Below are 21,515 nucleotides of genomic sequence, written 5' to 3'. Positions count from 1 at the left end.
CCGCCACGCCGCCACCACGCAATTTCTGTTCTCATCCTGAAGCAAAGTTCTTAACCCGAGGTACTATTTCTGGGTTAGCAGAGTCTGTAACCTGAAGCGTCTGTAACCCAAGGTACCACTGTACAGGGATGGAGGAATCTGGTTGTGTTTAGAATAATCTTGTGCGTAATATAAAAAATGCAAAGTGAGACATTAAGGAAATCCAAAGGGAAAATATGAAGAACAGATGATCTGACAAACGGATTATTAAAAATGCGTTAGGCAAACGGTGGAAGTCTTTTTTAAAAAACCAACACTTTATTTAAGGTGGATAAGGACAAGATGAAATTATACAATTGAATATAAATATAGATGGGAAACGGCTATGTATAGTGAATACTTAACTAAATTTTCACCTATGATCTTTTTCTTTTACCTCTTTATTTTTTCTTTGTTCTTTTTTTCTTTTTTCTGATACCTTATCTTTCATTTCACTCCTTTATTGTGAATAGCGTTTTACAAAGATATTAATAACTGTAAATATGGAAAGAGACAAAGTATTCTCTATTTTTTCCCCTTTGTTATATGTATTTTCTTTTTCATTTGTATTTTCTTTTGTTGTAAATATGTATGTTTTCTAATTTGTACTTAATAAAAATTTGAAAAAAACAACAACAAAAAACCTGAAGCGTCTGTAAACCGAGGTACCACTGTATTTGGATTTGTGTTCCTTTTGCCCCAGGCCTCTTGCAGGGGCCTCTTGCAGCAACGTCAAGGTGTCTCTGCGCATGCATGCATGGGCTTCTTCCCTCCCTCTTGTCTGTGATGCTCCCCAGAGAGAGGATGCACAGAGAGGCAGGTGCACAAAGAATCTCAGCAGCTGCAAAAAAAGTTCTGCCGGAAAGGTGGTATATACCGTAAATCTCTTAACAGAACACATTTCAAAAGCCACCTTCTGGCTGCTTTCTGCTCACACAGAAAATTGGAGGCGCATTTTCCTCTTGCGTGTATATTGGTCGGTAGAGCATGAGACTCTTAATCTCAAGGTTGTGGGTTCAAACCCCACGTAGGGCAAAAATGTTTCTGCGTTTCAGAGGGTTGGACTAGATGACCCCCAGGGTCCCTTCTAGAATTCTACGATTATAACTCTCATTTCATGTCTGGAGCATGACACGTTGCTGATTCGGCTTGCAGAGCTACAATTCCCAGAGTGGGAATACAAGAAAGAATGATCTTGTGATTTCTGGATTTTAAGATTGAAAGAATACTGGTTTATAGAATATAATAGTAGTAGTAGTAGAAGAAGAAGAATGCTTGGACCTTAAGGGATGACTATCATGTAGCTGCAGGACAGAGAGTCTGAATTCCTTTTATTTTACCTTCTTTATCTTTCTTTCTTTCTTTCTTTCTTTTTTTCTTTCTTTTCCTTTCCTCTCACTTTTTCTTCTGGTTTCTCCTTTCCTTTCCTTCCTTCTGACTTTGTTCTCTTTTAGACTAAGTAGCTGTTTTATCTCAGTATATTATAAAAAAGATACTTTGTAATGGGTATGTATCTTTTGTATATCTTTGAATAAGTATCAATTTATTTATTAAAGCAAGCTTGCGTGTTAGGGAAACGGATGTAGCTCAGATAGCGAACATTTGCTCTGCATGCAGAAGTTCCCAGATTCCATTCTGGACTCAACCATATTCTGTTCCATCAACCGAAGTTAATCCAAATAGTGGAAGCATCACAGCTTATTGTCTTTGCCAAGAGATTCCTGCATTGTTGGTGAATGCTGGGCATTTCTCCTTTGTTATACACCAATTTGCTGTTTTGGGACTCATTTCCATTTCTAGCCTGTTTTTTAGGCAAGCAGGAAGGATTCTCAGCAGACAGATCAGTAGGTCAAAAGGCTCCTGGAGGGTAGGAAGTTTGAAACCCAAGAGAGAAACAAACAACAATTGCTGTTCTGGGTCAGTTCTGTTCTAGCCAGATTATGCTGACTAAATTATTTAAATAATAATAATATCCTAACCATGTAAGGGGTGTGATGGGATGCAAAGGAAAGCAGAGCTCCTGTGTTGTTGTTTAGTTGTTTAGTCATGTCCGACTCTTCGTGACCCCATGGACCAGAGCACGCCAGGCACTCCTGTCTTCCACTGCCTCCCGCAGTTTGGTCAAACTCATGCTGGTAGCTTCGAGAAGGCTGTCCAGCCATCTCGTCCTCTGTCGTCCCCTTCTCCTTGTGCCCTCCATCTTTCCCAACATCAGGGTCTTTTCCAGGGAGTCTTCTCTTCTCATGAGGTGGCCAAAGTATTGGAGCCTCAGCTTCAGGATCTGTCCTTCCAGTGAGCACTCAGGGCTGGTTTCCTTCAGAATGGATAGGTTTATCTTCTTGCAGTCCATGGGACTCTCAAGAGTCTCCTCCAGCACCAGAATTCCAAAGCATCCATTCTTCGGCGATCAGCCTTCTTTATGGTCCAGCTCTCACTTCCATACATCACTACTGGGAAAACTATAGCTTTAACTATACGGACCTTTGTTGGCAAGGTGATGTCTCTGCTTTTTAAGATGCTGTCTAGGTTTGCCATCGCCTTTCTCCCAAGGAGCAGGTGTCTTTTAATTTCGTGACTGCTGTCACCATCTGCAGTGATCACGGAGCCCAAGAAAGTAAAATCTCTCACTGCCTCCATTTCTTCCCCTTCTATTTGCCAGGAGGTGATGGGACCAGTGGCCATGATCTTCATTTTTTTAACAGATTCTATTATTTGTGGATTCAAGTGCACTGCATCAGATGCATGAGGAAGCTCATCTGCTGCCTGCATCTGAAATCCAAGGAGACAAACACTAGCCAATGCAAACTTAAAGGTAAAGGGACCCCTGACCGTTAGGTCCAGTCACAGATGACTGTGGGGTTGCGGCGCTCATCTCACTTTATTGGCCGAGGGAGCCTGTGTACAGCTTCCGGGTCATGTGGCCAGCATGACTAAGCCGCTTCTGGCGAACCAGAGCAGCACACGGAAACGCTGTTTACCTTCCTGCCGGAGTGGTACCTATTTATCTACTTGTACTTTGACATCCTTTCGAACTGCTAGGTGGGCAGGAGCAGTGACCGAGCAACAGGAGCTCACCCCGTCGCGGGGATTCGGACCGCCGACCACCTGATCGGCAAGCCCTAGGCTCTGTGGTTTAACCCACAGCACCACCCGCGTCCCTTAATGCAAACTTATTCCACAAGGCTAGTTGGCTACCTCTTCCACCTCTACGGAACCTCTCGCTCAGTGTGCATGTCGTGGGGAAACACAACAGAGACCTATAATACGATGACTTCCAATGGCATGTGCAGCCATTGATGAAAAGTGCTCATCAGTGATGAACCGTCACACATGAACACCTGCGTTTGCATGTTTTCAGGGGTCTGGAAACCCAGCCTGGTGAGGAATGGTTGAGGGAGTTGGGTACGTTTAGCCTGGAGAAGAGGAGATGTGATAGCCATCTTCAAATATCTCAGGGGCTGTCAGGTGGAGCATGCTTGTTTTCTCCTGCCCCGGAGGGTAGAACTCAAACCAATGGCGTCAAGTTACAAGAAAGGCGATTCAGACTAAACATCAGGAAGTACTTTTTGAGTGCTGTTCGACATTGACAGACACCTTGGCAGGTGGCCAACTCTCCTTCATTAGAGACTTTTAAGCAGAGGGTGGATGGCCATCTGTCATGGATGCTCTAGTGGAGATTCCTGCATTACAGGGGGTAATAATAATAATAATAATAATAATAATAATAATAATAATAATAATAATTTATTATTTATACCCCGCCCATCTGGCTGGGTTTCCCCAGGCACTCTGGGTGGCTTCTAACAGAATATTAAAATACAATAATCTATTAAACATTAAAAGCTTCCCTAAACAGGGCTGCCTTCAGATGTATGGTAGTTGTTGTTCTCTTTGACATCTGGTGGGAGGGCGTTCCACAGGGTGGGTGCCACTACCGAGAAGGCCCTCTGCCTGGTTCCCTGTAACTTGGCTTCTCGCAGTGAGGGAACTGCCAGAAGGCCCTCGTCGCTGGACCTCAGGATCCAGGAAGAACAATGTGGGTTGGACTGGATGACCCTTGGGGTCCCTTCCGACTGAACAATACTGTGATTCTGTGTTATTTCCTACATTGGACTTGGAGGCAAGTGGTGGTTTCTTTTGCCACCAGAGGTCTCTGCTGACCCCTGAGGCAGGGACTGCAGCTTCTACAGCCGGCCTCCCCCCGTTGTGAGGCAAAGCTTTTAAAGAAGTATAGATGCCTCTGACCCCTATTGCGGCCAGGCGTCTCGCTGCTGCTCTTTCTCCTGGTTCCAGCTGGATTTCGACCTTCTTTCTAAACAGAGGAAGATTTGCTCTCTGGACCCCTTACCTACTGCGATGGGAGCCAGCAGAAGTTAAAGGTGCGGGAAAAGGACTCTCCTGTCGCCTGCAGTTCCCAGGTAAAACGAACCCGGGAGATACATGGCCGGGGTGGCTGCAAAAGAGAGGCGGGAGAGGGGGAAACTTTGGATCGGACCGCGGCCAGCAACGGGGTAGGGAGGTAGTAGCGAGCAGTGGTTATTGTTTTGTTGTTTTGGTTTTAACGATTCGTTTCTGCTCTGACCTGAAGCGCCCCGGGATCTTCCGAGGAAGGACGGCACAAAAATCAAATCAATAAATGAAAAGCGGTTTTGCAAAGGAGAAACCAAAGACTGCCCTGAGCGTCTCTGCTGCCTTCCTCATTCTCCCAGGATGCTGCCAACTATTATGGGATAAGTCATTCATTGCACAAAATAACAATAATAATAAAAATAGAGATAGCGGGGGTTCCACTGATCCATCGTAGGAGAGGGGCTACCTAAAAACAGACCCCTTAATCTCCATCCCCAGTCCAATTGAGTTATCTTTCCTCCACGTGGGTTTTTTGTTTGTTTGTTTTAAAGGATTTTGTTGCGTTCGCCTCTTGCTCTAGATAAGCTTCAGCAGAGGCCTTGATTTCTAACATGGGAACTCTTGTGGGGCTGCGCTGCGGCGTGGCTCTCCTCCGGCGGGACTTTGCACGTGCTCAGAGGCACTCCTGTGATAGTCCAGGCAGAGAACCTTAGTTCGAAATAATAATAATAAAAATTGCTTGTACCTGGTTGTGGTGTGAGAAGGAGAACTGTTCCACGGCGCTCCTTGTGAACGGTGTGGCTGAGGTTTGTTAGTTTTTAATTCCTATTTTTCTGCATGTGTTTTGCATGAAGTATACAAGCAAAATGCAGGTTCCTGCCTCAAGCAGATTAGGCGGCAGAGAGTGCGGGGTGGGGGAGAGAAGAAGAGAGACAATAAAATAATAAAAAAGCGAGAGAACGTAACAGCGACTCGGTGCAGGTTAAGCGAATACTGTGCAGAATTTTGCTAGGATGTTGCACAATAGTCAGCCAGCTTTTAGGCTCTCCAAATTCCTAGCGGGCCTGATGTTAAGCAAAAGGAGTGCAGAAGCTCGAATGATGTTGTAACCACAAGACTAGGATCTAGTCATGAGCTTAACATGGAGTATACCAGGAGATAGTGATCGTAACTGGGTGAAGATTACTAGGTGTTCTGCAGGCTTCGGGTTGCACCTAGGAAAGGGGGGGGGAGTAATTGTTGGTCCCTTTTTGAAAATAAATCATCCAGCAGTTACCCAGTTTTCGTGTCCCACTTTCCCTTCAAGTAACTCAATGGCCAGATGTTGAGAGCCAGATTAGTGTCATGGTTCCAGTGCTAGACTAGGATCCTGGAGACCGGAGTTCAGATCCCACTCTGACTTTTGAGTTAGCCACTCACACATATGTTAGTCTACCTCACAGGGTTATTGTGATGATAAAATGGAGTGGGGTTTATTGCATTTATGGTATATAAATGCAATAAATTGATCTGGGATAGCTCAGTTGGTAAAGCAGGAGACCCTTAATCTCAGGGCTGTGGGTTCATTGGGCAAAAGAGTCTTGCATTGCAGGGGGTTGGACTAGATGACCCTTGTGGTCCCTTCCAAAGCCACACTTCTAGGATATGAATGAAATAAATATCTGCGTGGCCACAGGTTCCTCATCCTTGGGTTAAGAAATAAGTGAAGGTCATGGGGCCCGTTATATGTCCAGCTGTCCTTTGTCAACAACAAATTGTGGCTTGCCGATCAGAAGGTCGGCGGTTCGAATCCCCGCGACGGGGTGACCTCCCATTTCTCAGTCCCTGCTCCCACCAACCTAGCAGTTCGAAAGCACATCAAAGTGCAAGTAGATAAATAGGTACTGCTCCGGCGGGAAGGTAAAGGGTGTTTCTGTGCGCTGCTCTGGTTTTGCCAGGAGCGGCTTAGTCATGCTGGTCACATGACCCAGAAAAACAGTCTGCGGACAAATGTTGGCTCCCTTGGCCAGTAAAGTGAGATGAGCGCCGCAACCCCAGAGTCATCTGCGACTGGACCTAACAGTCAGGGGTCCCTTTACCCTTTACCCTATATATAGAAATGAGCAAACCAGTGATATTTTAGGGAGCAAGCTAGCAAGCGGGGCCCATTACTTACATCATAGGAACCTACACAACACAAAACACTGTTGCTGTATGTAGGTTTTCTTTTATTTATTTTTTATCTTATATTTTGGAAATGTACATCCAGGTTTTTCCCTTCAATTCTTTTTGGGGCCCCCAAGAGAGTGTGGCCCTAAGCCATAGCTTGTTTAGCTTATACGTAAATCTGGCACTGGCTGTACCACATTCTGTAATTTTATGCCAGCTTATTTTATGCTGTTCTGGCTGGTCCTACTTTCCTAGCTGTGGATTTTGGATTTCCCTCCCTTTTCCCTTGTGAACCAACCAGCACATTTTATTTTGCTTTCTATTTATACACCTGGAAGGCTTTGTTTCTGGAGGTGGGATGGAGGCTGAGGGTTTCCAAAGGGATGCTTGAGGGAGGCTGGGAACTCCTTTTGAAGGAGAAAGATAGCCTCTCTGACAAAACTGCTCTCCTCCAGAGGCTTCAAATGTAGATTCGTTCCCTTAGAGAGAGGGAGGGGGTGGCGGCAGTGTAGCAGCAGTCCCTTGTGCCTTTTCAGGAAGTTAAAATATCGGCTCTGTCCCATATTAAGACCCTCAGCCCTGCTTCAAGACTATGCAGAGACTAGCTGCTTTTGAAGAGAATTGCCAAAGCAGAGTCCAGTAACCAATGGCAGGCTGGGATGGGGATGTGAAATTCCTGCTAGGCCTGGGGCCTTTGGAAGATAAGACCCCAGGCTTAGCAGAATACTGGGCCCCATCTGCATGGTACATTTAAAACAATAGCATATATGACTTTTATTCTCCCAAAGAATTCTGGGAACTGTAGTTTGTTAAGGGTGCTGGAATTGGTTAGGGAACCGCTCTTCCTCTACCAGAGCTAAAGTGGCTTAACAATCAAACCCTCTTCTCAGAGAGCTCTGGGAATTGTAGCTTTGTGAAGAGGGGTCTCTCTCTTCTCGGCACCCTTAGCAAACTATGGTTCCCATGGTTCTTTTTTTTGGGGGGGGGGAGCCATGACTGTTCAGAGTGGTGTGACAGGGCTTTAAATTTGTGGTGGAGATGGAGTCCTTGTAGGTTGGAATTGCCCGTGGAACAGAACACTGCTGCACTCAGGTTGAAAGCATATCTCGAGGGCATCTCAGGCATGTAGTGCGAGCAAGTTCTCTCTTCAGATCTAGATGAGGCATAGTTTCTTTATCATACACACATACTGCTCTGGGCCCCAAGACCCCCTTGGTTCCTCCTGGCTATAGTTCAAGGGTCAACAACCTTTTTCAGCCGTGGGCCGGTCCACCATCCCTCAGACCATGTGGGGGGCCGGACTATATTTTGAAAAAGAAAATGAACAAATTCCTATGCCCCACAAATAACCCAGAGATGCATTTTAAATAAAAGAACACGTTCTGCTCGTGTAAAAACACCAGGCAGGCCCCACAAATAACCCAGAGGTGCATTTTAAATAAAAGCACACAATCCACTCATGTAAAAACACGCTGATTCCCGGACCATCCGCGGGCCGGATTGAGAAGGCGATTGGGCCGCCCGGGCCTTAGTTTGCCTACCCCTGCTATAGTTCATGCTGGAATCCCTCTTGCATTGCATGGCACTCATTTTGTTTCTTTAATGTATTTTTATTAATATTTTCTTGATTTACAAAGGTTTGTGCAATGTCTCTCTCTCTCGTAGTTTTTTTTCCACGTAACACATTTTTTTTACAAATTGGTTTCATTTGTTGAGACATTAGGAAGAAAAGGGGGAAAGAGGTGGAGGGGGGGAAAGATGAGTGGGGGTGGGGTCGGGTGGTGATGTTTCTATTTTACTTAATATAGGTGGGGTTTTGTGTCAGCGTTGCTTATGTGGGTTCTCTGCTGTTCACTTGTGTTCCTTTGGTGGTGAGAGAGGTTGGGGTTGGCCTAGGGTGCATGGCACTCTTTAGCCTACTTAAGGCTATCATTGGCTACTGCAGCTATTTGCTGTCACCACTGTCCAAAGTATGCCTCTGAATGTCAGTTTCTGGGAACTACAAGTGGAGAGTGCAGCTTTCGCACTCAGGTCCTGCTCGTGGGCTTCCCAGAGGCATGCGTTGCTGGCCACTGCGAGAGCAAGATACTGGGCCTTCATCCTGACCCAGCAGGGCTCTTCTTGCATTCTTATTTGAGAGTGAAGCAGGAGAGGGTTTTCTGTTTGTTTCCGATCCAGCAGGATCTCCTGGATGCTGACCAGGGAAGCTTCTACAGAAAAGCCATGCAGGAGAGCTACGGCACCATCTTCATGGGTGAGATTATTTCCCCCTGTTCTTTGCAGTTATAAGGTGGGGTTTTGGGGGGTTGTTTTTTTAAGCACTGCAGACTTAAACTGAGCTGGACTTTGTTTAATTGTTGCGTAAAAGTTTCCTATGAAAGCCATGGAGATTGCATGTGAGAGAGGCAGAACTAAGGACTCGCCGGGCACTTCTGCATCATGGATGTACAGGCAAGCCCATGCATGTTTACTTGGAAGTAAGTCCCCTTGTGTTCAATGGGATTTACTGCAAAGTAGCTGTGCAAAGGTCTGCAGCCTTAAACTGGCTAATATTAGTTATTATTTCATATTTGGGAGTGAAATGTATTACGTATGGGTTGGGAAACACTTCAAAGGAGAAGAGGGGGAAATGTCTCTTCAAATCTTTCAATTGTTTTATTAATGTAAGCTGCCTTGATAGTTTTTTTTATATTAGAAGGCAACATAGACATTTCTCCAATCCTAGTTTTTCTAAAAATCAGCTAAAAGAATGAGATCTGCCTAGTTAATCAGGGCTACCTTTTTAATTTCTAACCTTTTAAATCCAGTCAATCAACTATAGGAAAACCAGTCACATGTACAGTGCATCCCTTTCATATTTACTCAGAAGCAATGCCCTCCTCTGTGTTCAGTAAGGCTTATTACATAAGGAGTGCAGCCTTAGATGAATGGTCTATTTAAACATTTCCACATAAGAATACAATACTCCAAAAGGGGGAGAAACCGACTTTGTTTTTTAGATTATAAATTCCATGCATGTGTCTTAACAAGCATAATCTAAAAAGAGGCATTGCCCCTTCCCTCTTTTCACAGGATGGGATGCTTCCAATTAGATGGTGCTTGTCACCTGTAGTTTTCACAAGTTTTCTGTTTTTAAAACTTTACTGCAGAGTGATTGCTTGAACAGCAACCTCCCCCCAGAGAACTCTTGCTGGCTGGGGAGTCCGCTTCCAGGCTTGCTTTTTCACTTTCTTGAAAATGCAAGCGGGGAAATGAATCCACAACTCATCTGCTTCCTTCCTTCTTTCTTTCTTTCTCTCTCTCTCTCTCCTCTTCCTTTCCAAGCCTCTGGACTGTTTGCCTATCTGGAACAAGGGCAGAACACTTGGGCCCCAGATTTCCAGAGCTACCGCCGTGATGCAGATGAAGAGATGGTTAAACAATTGCCGGAACAATTGCCAGAGGCAGCAACTTGGTGCAGTTCCTACCGGTGTCCTGCGAGCATCCATAGTTCAGATCTATCTGGCCCAGGTAAGGATTGTAGTTGGCATCTTCAAGCTTAAGCCTAAAATCACCTTCCGAGCCCCAAATCAGAGGTGGCTAAGTTACCATGTTCCAGATGTCGTTGGAGTACAGCTCCCATCAGCCTCGGCCAGTGTGTCAGTGATGGAATTTGTAGCCCAACAACCTCTGAAGGGCATCAGGAACTCCTCAAGAAGGACATGAAGGCCACAGACCCTTCCCCCAGCTGCAGAAACTGGTATTCTGAATACCACAACACACACGTAACTGGCTGTAAAGTAACATGACATTATATATAATAAAACTGTAATTGTCATATCAAAAAATTGCAAAGCACAGTTCCTGGTGACAATAACATATCATATTACTATTAACCTTCTATATGTTATTATTGTCCAAGGATAGTCAAGTCCAAAGATTGTCACGTCCAACGATTACAATGTACAGTTCCTGTTGGCAATGCCATTTCATACTGATATCTTCCTTTTGCATCGTCCTATGTCTTAAAAGTTTAACAAACAAACTTGCCTTCTGCCTACTCCTATGTCTTGAGAGTGTAACAAACAGAACTACAGTGGTACCTCAGGTTAAGTACTTAATTCGTTCCGGAGGCCTGTTCTTAACCTGAAACTGTTCTTAACATGAAGCACCACTTTAGCTAATGGGGCCTCCTGCTGCTGCTGCGCCACCGCAGCACAATTTCTGTTCTCATCCTGAAGCAAAGTTGTTAACCCAAGTACTATTTCTGGGTTAGCGGAGTCTGTAACCTGAAGCGTATGTAACCTGAGGTACCACTGTACTTAGTAACAATAAGGCAGCTGATGATAGACCAGTTCTCAGGATACACCCTTGTTTCGCCCATTGGGCTTCTTCAGCGACAAGGTTTCCAGGAGATTTTTCAGTAGGTTTTTTTCAACCGAAATAGTCCACAGGAACACAGAAGTTGCCAGTCAGAGACGTTCCGTATCAATGATCATTGAAACTAAGCTATATAGGAGCAATCCCTGCAATGGGGCAGGTGTAGGCAGTTAGAATTAAATATTCTTAAAGAGACCTAATTGCAATGATACCCAACCGATGGAAATCTAATATGTTAAGTATTCCACATCTTCATTTATATACACTATTACAACTTTATCAAAATTATTCAGTGAGGCTTAATCATCAAAGGATCCCATCTAGCAAATGGTCATTGCGGTCTCCACTTCCTAATGTTGATCATAAAAGTATAAATTAATCTTAGGAGACTGTAACATCATTAATTACCTAAACACCTGTGTGTTACAAGAAAGGATACCTTCTTTGCAGTAATTCAGACAACACAGGGGTCCAGCTCTGTGGGCCTTCTGGCAGTTCCCTCACTGCGAGGTTACAGGGAACCAGGCACAGGGCCTTCCTAGTAGTGGCGCCCTCCCTGTGGAACACCCTCGCACCAGATGTCAAGGAAATAAGCAACTGAGCTTTAGAAGACTTCTGAAGGCAGCCCTGTATAGGGAAGTTTTTAATGTTAGATGTTTTACTGTGCTTAATGTCTATAATTTGTTGGAAGCCACTCAGAGTGGCTGGGGCAACCCAGTCAGATAGCCATAATAATAATAATAATAATAATAATAATAATAATAATAATAATAATTTATTATTTCCCCACCTCCCCCCTGCAACACACATTTTATTTTCATTTCATTTTTCATAGGGAGGATGTTCCGGCCAACTTTTGGTAGCCTCTCCCAAGCCTTCTCAGGGATTTTTCTTTTCCCTTCCTTTGCAGATGATGACCCGATGAGCGAGGAAGAAGATGAAAATGTGAAGAGGGAAGAAGGTCCCAGAGTCACAAAACCACGGGCATCTCTGTTGGGGAAACCCAGTGCTGGTTCCATGGGGGAAGAAACCCAGGATAGTGGGAACAATCACTTGCAGGGACAGACGGCCAGTAACAATCCTGCCGACGAAAAAGGCGGAGGCCTTGTCGGTAACGAAAACATCCAGCAAAGCACAGATGCAGAAGAAAACCAGAACGTATGCTTCAAGTGTGGGAAAAAATATGGCAGGAAGTCAACTCTCAATAGACACCTAAAACTCCACAGCAGTATGAGACCCTATATATGTCCCACCTGCGGCAAAGGTTTCACTGAGGAATGTCGGCTCATTGCCCACACACAAGGACATACGAAAAAGCGTCGTTTGAGAAGGGAACCCTACGAATGCCCTGAGTGTGGGGAGGACTTCTTTACGAAAGCCTCTTTCAACGAGCATCGGGCGAGCCACACCGATGAGCCAACCTATTCGTGCCCTGAGTGTGGGAAAAGCTACGAGGCAGAGAGACGCCTTGTTCGCCATGTGGCGAAGGCCCACTCGGGAGCGACTCTCTTTGAATGCCCCGGCTGCGGGAAAGGCTTTACGAAAGAGAAAGATCTCGCTCTGCATCGAGCGACGAGCGACACCGAAGGAAGCTGCTACCGGTGCCATGACCATGGGACAAGTGTTGATGAGGAATCTCCTCTAATCAAACGGGGAGAACTCCCCGCAATGGAGCGTCCTTGCAGATGCTCAGAATGCAAGGAAGGTTTGAGTGACGACGCCGGTCATTGGAGAACGCATGAAAAGGGGAACCCTCATAGATACCTTCCCCGTGAAATCCACTTTGGAAAGAGGCCGCCCCACCCCACAAACAGGGAAGGTGATGCAGACGAATATAGCCACGAATGCCCCGTGTGTGGGCGATGTTTCAAGAATGAGAGATGCTTTGCTAATCACTGGAGGGTGCATGCGAGAAAGCAGCAGCGCGGACAGGCAGGTGCATTCAGGGAAGAAACCCGACTCACTAGAAATCAGAAAACCCAAGCGGATTTTGAATCCGATGCGTGCTTTGACTGCGGAAAGCCCCTCTGCGCCGACTTGACACTGCCTGTGCAGCCTGAAACTGAAATGGAAGATAATCTCTATAAATGCCCCGACTCTGGGGAAATCTTGAGAGACAGCCGACGTTTTGCTAACCATCAGAGAAGAGGACATCGGGAAGACGTTGAGGCAAGAGCGCTGGCGGCTGACCAGCTGGAAACCCCCCGGAAGAAAGGATCCTATAGTTGCTCACGTTGCGAGAGAGTCTACACGACCCACTACAACCTCAGGAGACATCAGAGAATCCACTCGGAATGCAGACCCGCCAAAAGTTCCAGCCGTGAGGAAGGTTTTTCCTGCGCATGGTCCTTCCCGGACAATCGGAAAGGCTGTGTCAAAGGAGAAAGCGGTCTGCACAAATGCTCTTGCTGTGCGAAAGGGTTCGGCGCTAAAAGTGTGCTCCATGGATGCTTGCCACCCACTGTAAAAGCCAAGCCTTACAAATGTCCCATTTGTGGGAAAGCCTTTGCGTACAGATACACTCTCGCTGATCATCAGGAAACCCATGAGGATGAGCAACCCTATCTGCATATATGCTTGTTCTGCAGCCAAGCATTCCGAACCTGGAGCTGCCTCAATAGACATCAGCAGCTGCACATGGGGGAGAAGCGCTACCAATGCGCCGTTTGCGGGAAAGCCTTCGCCTACAGAGACGCCCTCGCTCGTCATCGGGAGACACACACGCAAGGGGCATTCCACAAGTGCACTTTCTGCCTGAAAACCTTCCCAACCAATAATTCTCTCAGTAGACACAGGCTCATGCACTTGAAAACAAGGTCCTACCAGTGCTCTATCTGCCAGAAAGCCTTCGGGACAAAATATTCCCTCCATAGGCACCAGGGCACGCATGCCAATGGAAGTCCAGGCAAACTGACCGGTGGCGGGGAAGGTCCTGGCGTAGCTGAAGAGGAAGCTAGCACGACAGAAGAAAATTCCAATGGCTCGCCTGATGGTTCAATGGTCTCTGGGCATGAGGACATCTACAAGGAGAAGGAGAGATTCGAGAGTGTGGGCAGTGTTGCCTGGGACAGCCGCTTGGAGGAAAAGTCTGCCAAAGGGTTAGAAGAACATAAGAACATATTCGGAGATGGCTCAGTGCTTCCCGAATACCAAGCTAGACATGCCGACGAAAGTGTCAACCCAGGGTGTGAAAATTCAATAAACTCTAAGCACCAGGGAGTCCACGCTGAAGGAAATTCACCTGATTGCTCTGGGCCGATGGGCAACTCAGACCTTACTGGACAAGAAGAACCTGTTACTGGTGACCGAACTGTTTCCAGGGATGGCTCCATGCTTGCTCACAATCCAACAGGCGATACAGAAGGACATTTCAGCCTGTGGACTGACAATTCGGCCTACTCTGGACTGATTCAGGGAGCCCCTCTGGGAGATAACCCTCCTGAGAGTTCTGGGAGTGTGAGGACCTGTGGCTCATTGCTGCCTGAAGAGCAGAGCACCCACTTTGAAGAACACTCTGTTAATGGGTTAGATGGTCAGGATCCCATTGGGGTCAATTCAACTCACTTGAGTCATGAGGGAGTTGTCACGGGCAAAGAAAGACATACATGCCTTAACTGCGGGAAATACTATGGGGAGAAATATTCCCTCACTAGACATCAGGTAACCGACACCTCGGCGAGACCTTATCAATGTCAAACCTGTGAGGAGAGCTTCCAGGACCCTCAAATGCTAGCAAGGCACCAGCTCATGCATACAGATTTCAAGCCTAATCAGTGCCACGAATGTGGGAAATGCTTCATAACAAGGTCCTGCATTGACAGGCACCTGAAGACCCACAGAGAAAGGCCCTACTGCTGTGTTTATTGTGGCAAGAGGGTCACAACAGGCCCAAATCTTCGGTATCACCTAAGGCTTCACACAGGAGAGAGGCCGTATAAGTGTACAGAGTGCGACAAAGATTACCCGAACCCGTGGTCCCTTAAAAAGCATTTGAAGACCCATTTGAAAACAAGCTCCTCCTAGAGCTAGACCAGCTAGATCAGGTTTCTCAGCACAGGGTTGCCATATTTCCAAAAAGTAAGATTCCTGACGCCCGCAAAGTTGCTCAGCTTTTTTTTAGGAAGGCCCCAAAATTGTTGAGCTTCTTTGTGGGACCCCTCCCCCCATAAAATAGTGGTTTTAAGCTTTTGGAACTGTTTCCGCTGCTTTTTCCATCGCGTTGCCACACACCCGTGTTTTCCCTGACATTATGCCGATTTGGCAATATCCCCCCCCCCCCCAGTGCCATTTCGGCACCCAAAAACCAGGACGTATCAGTGATTTTCCTGACGTGTGGCAAACCTACTTAATATGTTTTCCCAAGAAGTAATGAAATGGGACGATCCTTAATATTGTCTGCTAATGTGGGTCTGTTTTACCTAAGATCAATGGTGCTGAAACACTCCTGTGTCTTCAGGTAACCCAGAATCTCTATACTGTATAAGGAATGGTCATAATCTACCTCATAATCAACTTTACTTTGTGCAGTTTCAAAGTACCTTTGCTCAGGGAATGAACCTTTTGTGCTGCTGGTGATACATAGATATTTTGGTTGTTTTGAATTACTGGACCTGACTGGGGAAACACAGGTGTTGCTTGACGCAGGAAGGAAGTGGTAACCAAGAGGCCAGTCTACTCTCTCAAAAGAAGAGGTGTGGGGAGAAACAACTGTGTAGTTATTAATTTTAAAACATCCCCTCCCTAGTCAGAAAACAAGAGCTGCAGAATATTGTTCACTTGGGCATGGCTTAGTTTGATGTTGAACTGGTCTGAATTCTAACACCCTGGTCTGAGCCAGTGTGGCATAATGGTTAGAGCAGGGTTCCCCAAACTTGGGTCTCCAGCTGGTTTTGGACTACAGTTCCCATCGTTTAGAATGATACCACATAGGGAAATGTTCCCTGATACCAAGATGAGGGATTCTATGGAATGCAGACAGAGAGAATTGATAAGAATAATAGTCTGTTGCGACCTTGACGGAAGCATACAATACACGAGCCTTCTTGTGTTTTGGCTCGTTTCTCTCTCTCTCTCTCTCTCTCTCTCTCTCTCTCTCTCTTTCTCTCTTCTTTTCTTTCTTTTTCTCCTTCTTTCTTTTTTCTTTCCCACAATGGCTCATGTTTTACGCCATGTATTTTGATATTTTTTGTAGTTTTGTATCCCTTTCTATTATTATTAAGGATTTCTCTTTTGTAATTTTGTAAATTTACCTGTATTTGTTTAAAGCAAAAAAAAAAAATCATTAAAAAAATTCCCATCGTCGCTAACCACAGGTCCTGCTGGCTAGGGATGATGGGAGTTGTAGTCCCAAAACATCTGGAGACCAAAGTTTGGGCAGACCTGACGGACCAGGGTTCAAGTCCCCATTTGGCCCCTGGGTGCCCCTCAGCCAGTCATTGCTTCTCAGCCTAATCTTCCTCACAGAGTTATTGTGGGGATTAACAGAGGAGCAAGGGAACCATGTCTGTCACCTTTGAGGGGGGGGAGTGGTATATAAATGCAATAAATGAATAAAAGTAATAATTCAAAGTCCCTCTTTCATCTTCTGGAATATGAAGGTTTTTACTAGGATATTTTTTTAAAAGGAGAGGCATAGCAACTGAACTGTTTGGCAATTTATGGACCTTGTGAAAAGACAAAGTATTCCTAGTATTCTTAGGCACACTGGATTTTGAATGTCTGTTATTCTGATGCACACTGCATGTTAGGCATACTCACCATAGAAATCAAAGTTTAATCACCACCTTGCTATGCTACTGTTGCTGTTGTTTTGGTGGTCTTTCCTTTCTCCATCAGATATATCTCAGGTTACTGTTTTAGCATGGGACTGGCAGGGAAAATATATGTGTGCAGACATATTCCATAGCAAGGGCTCTGTCAGGGAAGTTCTTTGTACATCTCTCTCCCTGCTCCAGGTTGTACCGTAAGGTGTGAACTCAGAAAAACTGGGAAAACACCAGTGATGGAAACAGGACTGAGTACTGAAATATGGTACAATATTAAAACCTACAGATTTCTACAATTTACAGTGACTGGAAAGCCCAAGATCGTTCAGGATAATTGTCCTACAAGATCCATCTTTTGCAGGAATCCCAATTTACTATTGTTTTTCACCTGGATATATATATATTGTCTGTGTGAGTGTGTTTTATAGGAGCAGCTGCTACTTACTTATCGCAGACACTCCTCTGGAGCCTAAAACTTTGGAGTATGAATTATTTACACTGGTTTTTTTCCTTCATAAAAGCTTTTTTACTGGTATCTGTTTTCTGGATTTTATTTCGGGGTGGGTTGGGTCAAAAGACATGGCTGCTGGATGGCAGAAGAAGGAAATTATCTTGGGCGTAGGAAAGCAATTTGTTTGCCTAGTCAAAGACTGGGAGGGGAAAATAATGATGATGATGATGACGACAAAAATAATAGGTTTCCCCAGCCACTCTGAGCGGCTTCCAACAAAGATTAAAAATACACTAAAACATCAGTCATTAAAAACTTCCCTAAACAGGGCTGCCTTCAGATGTCTTCTAAACGTCTGATAGTTGTGTATCTCTTTCACATCTGACAGGAGGGCGTTCCACAGGGCGGGCGCCACTACCGAGAAGGCCCTCTGCCTGGTTCCCTGTAACCTCACTTCTCGCAGCAAGGGAACCGCCAGAAGGCCCTCGGCGCTGGACATCAGTGTCGCTCCCAGTTACCAGTCTAGCTGCCATATTCTGGATTAGTTATAGTTTCTGGGTCATCTTCAAAGTTAGTCCCACGTAGAGCGCATTGCTAGTCTAAGTGGGAGATAACTAGAGCATTCACCACTCTGGCGAGACAGTCCGTGGGCAGGTAGGGTCTCAGCCTGCATACCAGATGAAGTTGGTAGACAGCTGCCCTGGATGCAGAATTGACCTGCGCCTCCATGGACAGCTGTGAGTCCAAAATGACACCCTGGCTGCGCACCTGGTCCTTCAGGGGCACAGTTACCCCATTCAGGACCAGGGAGTCCTCCACACCAGCCCGCCCCATGTCCCCCCAAAAGAGTACTTCTGTCTCGTCAGGATCCAACCTCAATCCGTTAGCTGCCGTCCATCCTCCAACCATTCTTCATATCATTCCTCATTTGTCTGTGACTTGTGTGTTTTGGTATGGAGTAACTCGCAGTCCTGTCAATAAAGTGGTTTAACCTAGAACCAGGTTTTCCATCTCACCTGCATTTTGGGAGCCAAGGAGGGTGCCAAATGTCTCAGATCAGCTGCCTGCTTCCATCACTGGTTGCCCAACAAGCATTTTCAAAGCTCAGAGGCTGGTTGGATTTCTTCTCCATGTTTTGTGCCTGGTTCTGTCTTCTGCAGAATCTTGTCAGTGCCCTCAGGATGGCTACTTTGTGAGGGCAGAAGTAAGCCAGGGCATCACAAGTGGGACCTGGCTTTCCTCACAAATTTCCAATAATATGTCTCCCGCCCCAATCCTGCTTCCTCCCAATTCCTCTGTGGGAGTTTGTGCACCTAGCAGCATGAGAGGATGTTAAAGCCATGAAGGTAATTTTCTCTCTAAATATATAAGCTTCAACATACGCATTTGGGTAGTGATGTATGGAAGTGAGAGCTGGACCATAAAGAAGGCTGATCACCGAAGAATTGATGCTTTTGAATTATGGTGCTGGAGGAGACTCTTGAGAGTCCCATGGACTGCAAGAAGATCAAACCGATCCATTCTTAAGGAAATCAGCCCTGAGTGCTCACTGGAAGGACAGATCCTGAAGCTGAGACTCCAATACTTTGGCCACCTCATGAGAAGAGAAGACTCCCTGGAAAAGACCCTGATGTTGGGAAAGATGGAGGGGACAAGGAGAAGGGGACGACAGAGGACGAGATGGTGGGACAGTGTTCTCGAAGCTACAAACATGAGTCTGACCAAACTGCGGGAGGCAGTGGAAGACAGGAGTGCCTGGTGTGCTCTGGTCCATGGGGTCACGAAGAGTCGGACACGACTGAACGACTAAACAACAACAACAATATACACATTTGGGTATTCAGTCAAAAGTAGGCCATAGTCAGTCTTCCTAAATTTCCACAGCTGCCATATTTCCTGGTAGGGCTTTAAAGAAGTGAATGGAAGATGGAATGAGCTGCTACCCAGTAGAAGCTTCTAGAACCCTGTCACCAAGCCCACACACTGTCTATGTTTATTTTTGTTCATTTCAAAAAGTAGAAGTTGTATTGAACCGCAGCTATTTATTTTTTCACATACACAACTGTTTACAATTATCACCTTCCTTAAAAATAAATTTAAGACCTTGTGTGAAAAGAATCTTCTTACAAATGAGTTTATCCAGGCTCCATAAAAGTCAAGCGCAACATAAAATTTAACATACTAAAGTCTTGAGCCAAAGGGTGTCATTTTAAGGCAAATATATCACTGCATAAACTGGCCAGTGGGGATTTGAACCCGGGTTTTTCAGCATTCACTTTCCACATTTCAGAGACCCCTTGGCCCAGTGGATCTCTGCTTCCTAGCTAGAGTAGGTTGAGGGCAAAGGTAGCTGTGTTGACCCATAAGGAAAATGTCATAATCCTCACACACTTCTGTGCAAGCCTTCAGGTTCTCCAGAACGCTTAGCATCAAGCTAAATGGTGAATAAAGAGAAAGAGTTCTGAGGAACTCAAAAGCTTCCACACTAACGCCAGAAAGCCAGAATTATGTATAGTCAAAACCCATTGGGTGCAATGGCTGATGGCATTGTCAAAGAGGTTTTCTCCAGACACCAGCCCACTTTTGAATTAAAACATATTTTTGGCTGAGTGCATAAAGATGAATGTGCACAAGTTAAAACAGCCTTCTGTTGCCCTAATGGGGATTTTGGAACTTCATCTCTCCAGGTGGTTGTGGTGGTTATCTCTTAATGAACCAGCAGGTTATCTCCTGTAAACCAGCAGGCAGATTTACTAAGGTCTGGACAGCTTTAGGTAAAGGTAAAGGGACCCCTGACCATTAGGTCCAGTCGTGACCGACTCTGGGGTTGAGGTGCTCATCTCGCTTTATTGGGCGAGGGAGCCGGCGTACAGCTTCCAGGTCATGTGGCCAGCATGACTAAGCCGCTTCTGGCAAACCAGAGCAGCGCACGGAAACGCCATTTACCTTCCCGCCGGAGCGGTACCTGTTTATTTACTTGCACTTTGACGTGCTTTCGAACTGCTAGGTCGGCAGGAGCAGGGACCGAGCAACGGGAGCTCACCCCGTCGCGGGGATTCGAACCGCCGACCTTCTGATCAGCAAGTCCTAGGCTCTGTGGTTTAACCCACAGCGCCACCCGCGTCCCTTTACTAAGGACTTTATTCCATCAGCTTGGGCTGGTGGCCCAGGGATAATGTAACTACTGCTGTCTATGCTTTGGTAACCTCTAGGTGAGATTACTGCAATGTGTTCTACATAGGATTACGGTACCTCTGAAGATGGTTCAGAAACTCCAGTTGGTGCAGAATTTGGCCAAGCTGCTCACAGGGACCCGAGTCTTCCAAGTGCCCCTATTTCCCAGAGACAGTCCCGGATTTAAAGAAACAGTCCCAGTTTCTGACTTGACCCCAAAATATCCAACTTTTCCTTAGGACATCCCTATTTTCACTGGATAAATGTTGGAGGGTATGGAGTTTTCTGACCCCCCAAGCCACCTGAAGGCAGCCCTGTATAGGGAAGTTTTTAAATGCTTTGTTATGTTTTTATATATGTTGGAAGCTGCCCAGAGTGGCTGGGGCAACCCAATCAGGGGGAGGGGGATAATAAAAATAGAATAGGACATCCCTATTTTCAATGAAGAAATGATGGAGGGTATGCAAGCATGATATATTCAGGAATGAATGAAGCACCCTATATGTTCAAGAAAGCCTTTCTTCAGGAGCAGAATCTATACTGTATTTCTGGCTTTGTTCTTTTTATGGGGTGCTTTGCTGCTGCAGGATAATAATTGACACCTCTATTTCCATCAGAGAAACGTTGGAGGGTATGCAGGGCAAGACTGTTTCAGCATATTGCACCGATCCTGACCCGACTGCACTGGCTGCCAATTGGTTTCCGGGCCCAATTCAAAGTGCTGCTTTTGTCCTATAAATAAAGCCTTGAACAGCTCAGGACAGCAATACCTCAACAACCACCTCTCTCCATATAAACCTATTCAGACTCTGAGATCATCCTCTGAAGCCCTTCTTTGTGTGCCTTCATGAGAGATCCAGAAGGTCCATGGGTGTAGGGAGGGGGAAGCTGCCCCCCAAATCAAGTAAATAAATAAAAACAACTAACTCATCAATTGAGTCACAGAACGCTTGGTTCTGCCTCACCCATGAGTGGAATGCTCTCCCCAGTGGGATTTGTCCGGTGTCTTCAATATATACCTTTAGGTGCCAGAAACCACCCCAAAAAACCATTCCTCTTAATTGGGCCTTTGGCTGATTAACATCCAATGTCCTTTAAAATGTGTTTCTGGAAGCAGGGAGTTACCGGTTTGTGGGTTTCTTTGTTCTTGTTATTATATATTTTGTGTTTTTATCTTGTATTTGTATGTTGTGAACTGCCCTGAGATCTATGGATGAAGGGTGGTATACAAATCAACAACAGCAGCAGCA

At 45.7% G+C, this 21,515-nt stretch overlaps 1 protein-coding gene across 1 annotated transcript; it reads left to right on the top strand.

Moving 5' to 3' along the window:
- Window positions 1-8,739: 8,739 nt before the first annotated feature.
- Window positions 8,740-15,884, top strand: LOC310758128 (uncharacterized protein; the record flags this gene model as incomplete). Its single annotated transcript, XM_083604063.1, has 3 exons — window positions 8,740-8,770; window positions 9,841-10,026; window positions 11,786-15,884. The coding sequence occupies 3 exons, from the start codon at window positions 8,740-8,742 to the stop codon at window positions 14,896-14,898; spliced, it is 3,330 nt and encodes a 1,109-aa protein (XP_083460189.1). The 3' UTR covers window positions 14,899-15,884.
- Window positions 15,885-21,515: the final 5,631 nt, after the last annotated feature.

This window comes from Podarcis filfolensis (genome assembly GCF_964270895.1).
Source record: "Podarcis filfolensis genome assembly, chromosome: 2".
NCBI lineage: Eukaryota > Metazoa > Chordata > Lepidosauria > Squamata > Lacertidae > Podarcis > Podarcis filfolensis.
This window is presented reverse-complemented; position numbering and strand designations above follow the sequence as displayed.